Source organism: Lactuca serriola, chromosome 8 (genome assembly GCF_051521515.1).
Source record: "Lactuca serriola cultivar US96UC23 chromosome 8, Lser_US96UC23_V15, whole genome shotgun sequence".
In the NCBI taxonomy this organism is placed as follows: Eukaryota; Viridiplantae; Streptophyta; class Magnoliopsida; order Asterales; family Asteraceae; genus Lactuca; species Lactuca serriola.
The window spans coordinates 157,622,635-157,628,614 of record NC_136415.1 but is presented as its reverse complement, the minus strand read 5'-3'; the positions used below and the strand labels follow the sequence as shown (position 1 = coordinate 157,628,614).

At 32.5% G+C, this 5,980-nt stretch overlaps 1 protein-coding gene across 1 annotated transcript; it reads left to right on the top strand.

The window, feature by feature from the left end:
- The first annotated feature begins 1,447 nt into the window (after window positions 1-1,447).
- On the top strand, window positions 1,448-3,820 carry LOC145069727 (Haloacid dehalogenase-like hydrolase (HAD) superfamily protein). Its single transcript, XM_079016676.1, has 4 exons — window positions 1,448-1,701; window positions 2,096-2,445; window positions 2,590-2,796; window positions 3,372-3,820. The coding sequence occupies exons 2-4, from the start codon at window positions 2,188-2,190 to the stop codon at window positions 3,660-3,662; spliced, it is 756 nt and encodes a 251-aa protein (XP_078872802.1). The 5' UTR covers window positions 1,448-1,701; window positions 2,096-2,187; the 3' UTR covers window positions 3,663-3,820.
- The last annotated feature ends 2,160 nt before the right edge of the window (window positions 3,821-5,980 follow it).

The window sequence follows — 5,980 nt, the reverse complement described above, 5'->3', positions numbered from 1 at the left end:
TACTTAATAATTAAAAATGAAAATTTTGGTCATGATTTTTGGGATGTTACAAGTTGATAGGACACTTAGAGACGTTATCCTTTCATCGGATATGAATAAACCATTTAGAGGCAATTCCAATGTATTTAGAGGTGGCTTTCGACAGATTCTTCCAGTAACACAAATAGTAAATCGTTCAGATATTGTCCAAGCATCATTGCATTCATCAAGATTATGGGGTGAATGTACAATTTTATGTTTGAATATAAACACGATGCTTCAGGTCGGTTATCCAAACAATAATTTCGAAGAGACAAAATCATTTACTGAATTGCTTCCCTTTGATATTTTAACAATCGGACTAAACAATCATATTTTAACAATCGGACTAAACTATCATATTTTACCAATCATTATAGAATATTGAGTAAATTACACGAATGGTCCCTATGATTTATGGTAATTTGCGTGTTAGGTCCCTAATTTATTTTTTTAACTCGGAAGATCCCTACTATTTGTTTTTGTTACGCGCCTGGTCACTGTCTCACCTAAAAAGACTATTTTGCCCTTGATTTTTTAACTTATTTAAATAAACACACCCCAACCCCAACCCCCTCACATTACCTTATCTATCATACCATTTTTTCCTATTTAAATAATAGTCTTTTTAGGTAAGACATGGACCAAACGCGAAACAAAAACAAAAATAGGGACCAAGCGCGTAACAAAAACAAACATTAGGGACTTTCCAAATTAAAAAAATAAATTAGCGACCAAATGCGCAAATTACCCCAAACCATAGGGACCAGTCGTGTAATTTACTCTAGAATATTAAAACGAATAATGTTCAATAAAAAAAATTAATTTTGTCTTATTGAATATGTTATTGCATTTAATTAGTATAAGCCTTTTGTTACATTATGCTTTAAATCAATTATAGCATGTCTATATGTAGCAAAATTATTAAAATTATTAAAATAATAAAATTTGTTTTACATCTTAATCCACCTCACCTAGAAACGTGCTGTTTTAAGTTTACTTTGAGCCTAAAACTTGACGCTCATTAGTCATTATTGTGATTTTTAAACAAAACCGGAGGCATGGATTGCGTCCACGGTTTTCTCAAATAAACTCTGAAAATACACTGGAGCCCCCCAACTTCCATTAATTGACAATAATATCAAACATGATAAAATTAACCACAAAATAGTCAACTTGTACATTTTTATTTTAACAGATTTAGGTGATTTTTATTTAACTTAATAACCTTAACGAAAAAATAAATTAACTTAATTTATTTTCTTATACCTTTTTTCCTTATTCATTTTTTATCCGCATGAAGCAAGACCATGGTGTAGCATGAAAAGCAGAAGTAAAAGTGGGTAAAAACAGAAACAAATTGAAATCATAGGGACCTTTTATGTAACAACCTTACCTCCATAGCCAGCAAGAGGAAATTCTATCTCTCGGGCAACAGCGAATTCTATCTCTCGGGAAAACATCACCACCACCATCACCACCCCTCGTTTCACCTCCGGGCGCCGCGGGAAAGCGTCCAAGAGTACTACTGTTGAAGGAATCGAAAAGAAGTGCATCGAATCATTATCATTATTTAACTCGATGTGCCTTGTTTGAAAAAAACAACCAAAGCTCTTTCGCTTCCTTCAATGGCGATTTAAACGAAGCAACTGAGATTCTCTCTTCCTCCATTTCAACTTCTTGGTATTTACTCAACTTAACTCCATCTTTTCTCAATTTCATCTCTCTATTCTTTTATGGGTTTTTGACTATTCGAGCTAACTTCAAGCACGAACATCGATTGATCGGTAGCTATCTATGTTTTTTTTTATTGTTACTGTTGCTCGATTTGAAAATTTACTTGAATTTGATTTTGAGGAAGAAGGGTTTATAGTTTATTGCATTTGCATTCGATCGATTCTGGTTTGACCTGGGATGAAACGATGTGTTTTGACTAGATCATTAAATTTGATTTTGTTCGTCATTTTATTTGTCCATTCCATCAGGGGATGAAAAAGTAGAATCAGATTCCTTTCTTACATGGCAAACAAACAAGATCTTTCACTATTTCATAATGCTCCATTCCATTCAAATGCAGGAACTTCTTGATTTGTGGAACATAATCATCTAAATGCTCTTGTTCTATCATCTCGATTAAAAGAAAAAAAACCCAAACTTTCGGCTTCAAATATGTCGATCATAACAAAGTTGAGATGCATCACTGTGGATGTTACTGGCACTTTAATGGCTTACAAGGGAGAGCTTGGTGACTACTATTGTATGGCTGCTAAATCTGTAGGGCTTCCATGTCCAGATTACAAAAGGGTTCATGATGGATTTAAAATCGCATACACAGAAATGGCAAAAAAATATCCATGTTTTGGACATGCTGAGAAAATGCCCAACATTGTATGGTGGAAAACTTGTGTGAAAAATTCATTTATCAAGGTACCTTTTATGAACTTTTTAATCACTTCTTTCATTCATCTCTTTGACATGACATGACAAAAGACTTTCGTCCCACTAAAAAAGGTGGAATGGGACTTGGGAGTAAATGACTATTTTACCCTTTTGTTTGGAATGTTTGTTTAGGCAGGATATGATTTCGATGAAGAGACATTTGAGAAAGTATTCAGGCGTATATACTCCACCTTTGGTTCTGCTGCACCTTACACAGTATTCCCTGATTCTCAACCGTTTTTAAGATGGATTCGTTCACAAGGTGTGACAGTTGGAATTGTTAGCAATGCAGAATACAGGTATCCAGATGTAATTCTTCCAGCTCTAGGCTTACATGAGGTTAGTTGTTTTGTTTCCTATTGAAATATAGCTTTTAACATAGTCAATTCCATCATATTTTGGTCAATGTAGAAAACTTAGAAGCAAATACCATGAAATTTGAATGAACTTTAGGGTTCTAATAGTAATACTGTGACTCAGTCATGTTTTTGGGAGTGAATACAAAAAATGGCGACTTACTTTCATTTTTTCTTATTACAACATTGTACTTTAGTTAATCTTACCAAATATAGCAATGATATCCAAAAAGAAAACAATTTTCACTGCTATAACTAGGAAGATTTTTCAAAGTAAAATTACTTAATAAGAAAAAAAAAAACTAGAAGTACAATGCTATATTTTGGTAGATTTTTTTAAAGTAGAATGCCTTCAAAAGAAAAATACTGTAATAGAAAGAAATGAAAGTATATTATCCCTTCTTTTTCCCCATAGTGAAAATGTGGTCATGATAAATGATATTTAAAAAATATTTGAGAATTTTTAAAAAAGTTAAAAAGACGCACTCATATATAGGTTTACATTTTAACAAAACGACGTGATACAATAAAATAATTTTGTTAGCGTTTGGAACTCAGGGATCGGAATGGGATTTTGGTGTATTTTCGGGCCTTGAGGGAATTGAAAAACCGGATCCGAAATTATACAAAATTGCTTTAGAAAGGGCGGGAAATATAGCACCCGAAGAAGCTTTGCACATTGGAGATAGCATGCGAAAAGACTATTTACCCGCTAAGAGTATTGGAATGCATGCATTGTTGTTGGACCGCTTTAAAACTCCGGATGCCTTGGACTGGAAGAAATCCGGTGCCACCGTGTTGCCGGACCTTGTGGCGGCACGAGAGTGGTTGGCTTCTCACCGAATTTGACTTCTTAATATTATTGATTGTATTTACTAGTGAGGGAGATGATTGGTGTTGTATGAAAAGGGAAATAGTTGATATGATATTCTTGGTAGTTAAGTTTAAATGTACTTTGTTTGTACTAATATGTTTTGTTTGAATGAGTAATTCTTATTTGAGATTTATTTGGTATTTTATTTTTAGACACAAATCATTTATCATTCTTTTATCCGATTCTAAATCGATATTCAGGGGGTGTTTGACTTAGCTTTTTATAGCCCAAAAGTCCTTTTTCAAAAAGTTACAAAAAGTCGGGATTTCCTGACTTTTCCAAAAAGTTCATTTTCCTTGTATAAAAACTCCAAAAGTAGCTTTTAAAACTAGTTTTGCCAAACATCTTTTGCTTTTTTTTCTTTTCCAAAAAGGACTTTTGGGCTGTGAAAAGCTAAGCCAAACACCCCCTCAATTAATAATAGTAAGGAAAAAAATACAAGAGATATAGAAAAATAAAGATGGATTGGGTTGAGTCATTTTTTGGTGATCTGTTTGTTTAATTTAATAATAGTAAGGAAAAAAATACAAAAGATATAGAAAAATAAAGGTGGATTGGGTTGAGTCAATTTTTGGTGATCTGTTTGTTTAATTAAATGAGTTGAAAATATCATGTCATTCTAACCCTATGTGAAGTGTCAAGTCATTCTAACCCTATGTGTTTATGTAAACGGTTTTGAGATTTTCCATTGAGTTGAAAATGGGTTGACTTGTTTATTTTATTTTTTTAACCCAACATGTTTAACAAATTTCCAAAAAACCTTAAAAATCCAATAATAATTTAAATAAAATTTCATAAAACTTACAAACAACAATAAGTGTTCAAGTTTGAAAATAATATTACCATGACACAAACGCAACTCAAGTGTTACAAAACATGATAAATGTTTTATTACTAAATTGTATGCAACTTGATTTTCAATTTCACCAACTCGACTTCTACTTTTAGATTTGATGATATTTCTTGTAATAACACCATTTTCATCGGATACAAGAATGTCAAAGTAGGTCTAACAAACATGATTGCTAGGGTTTTTGAGATCTTGAGTCGTGACTAAGTAGGGGCCAAGAGTAAGATGAAAGAGAATGATAACTAGTAGCGATTAGGGTTCGAGATTAGACTAAGTTTTAGTTACCTTGTGTGACTTTGTTAATATTAGGTTTAGGACATTAAGTTATGGAAGAGGCCGATAGTAAAAAAATGGTAATCATCTCCATCTCCATCTGAGTAGCCCATGTCCACCTACCCCAAAGTCCACATTGGTGGCCAATCACAAAAAAACAAGAGATATTTTGGGTGTGCCAGGGTTTAAACCATAAACATCCTTTGTGAAATTCCGCACCTCAACCACTAAGCTCCTAACGTGAGGGTATAAAAGTTTTCAAATATTTAATTTACCAAAACTACAAGGCTAAAATAAATCTACAATTGCTTCGAGGCGGATAGTAGCAATTAGGGTTATGTGAGACAATAAGAGTACTAGAGCATACAACTAATTGACCAGAGATGTACGTAACTTGGATTAGTACTTAGTTGTATCATGTATATTTTTATTCTTTCCAAAACTTATAAATTGTAAAATAATTAATTACAAAGTAATACTAAATAAATACAAATCAAAATTATTTAAAAATCTTAAATGGGTTGGCAGATTAAAATCAAGTTGAAAATTTCAACCCTAACCCAACTCATTTAATAAATTAAACTAACCGGTTAAACCATTTAATTAAATGGATAGGAAACCAAAATAATAGCATCATGTGGATGGGGTCTTGATGGAATCATCCTTCATAGATAATTTATTTAGATATATTTATTTGAAATAGCATGATAGAGCATATGATATGATGATCTTTCGCGGGATCAAGTTGTTGTAAACACATAAATAATCAAATCAACAAATAATATTGAAAATTATATGTCAATTAGTCGCGAATAATAAATTCAATTATTAAATAATTACCAAATTTCGTCCGAAAATCAATTTAAGTTTGATCCTTCACGATCAGATCGATCAGATCTCATTGTAAGAAAGGTAGAGTGAAGATTGTCCCACTGTCGGACGAATTAAAAACGAGACAAAAAATTAAAACCATCCTAATGTGATGTTCGCTGATATGTTGAAAAAAGACTCGTGTCCTTAAAGATTTTTACGTCACTTTAGGTTGTAAGCTCCAACGTAAAATCCCAAGATTTAAGGTAGATAATCGTTCGTTCCAACAACTATGGAAGAACCAGTAAATGTAGTTGATTACTCAGAAACCGGAAGAACTGAAATTTTGTTGTTGCAAAA

What these genes read in the sequence shown, in the direction of transcription:
- LOC145069727 (XM_079016676.1), top strand. Translation starts at nt 2,188, where the DNA reads ATGTCGATCATAACAAAGTTGAGATGCATCACTGTGGATGTTACTGGC. An exon ending in TGAAAAATTCATTTATCAAG is followed by an intron (nt 2,446 to 2,589) that starts GTACCTTTTATG and finishes ATGTTTGTTTAG; the next exon opens with GCAGGATATGATTTCGATGA. An exon ending in CAGCTCTAGGCTTACATGAG is followed by an intron (nt 2,797 to 3,371) that starts GTTAGTTGTTTT and finishes TTTGGAACTCAG; the next exon opens with GGATCGGAATGGGATTTTGG.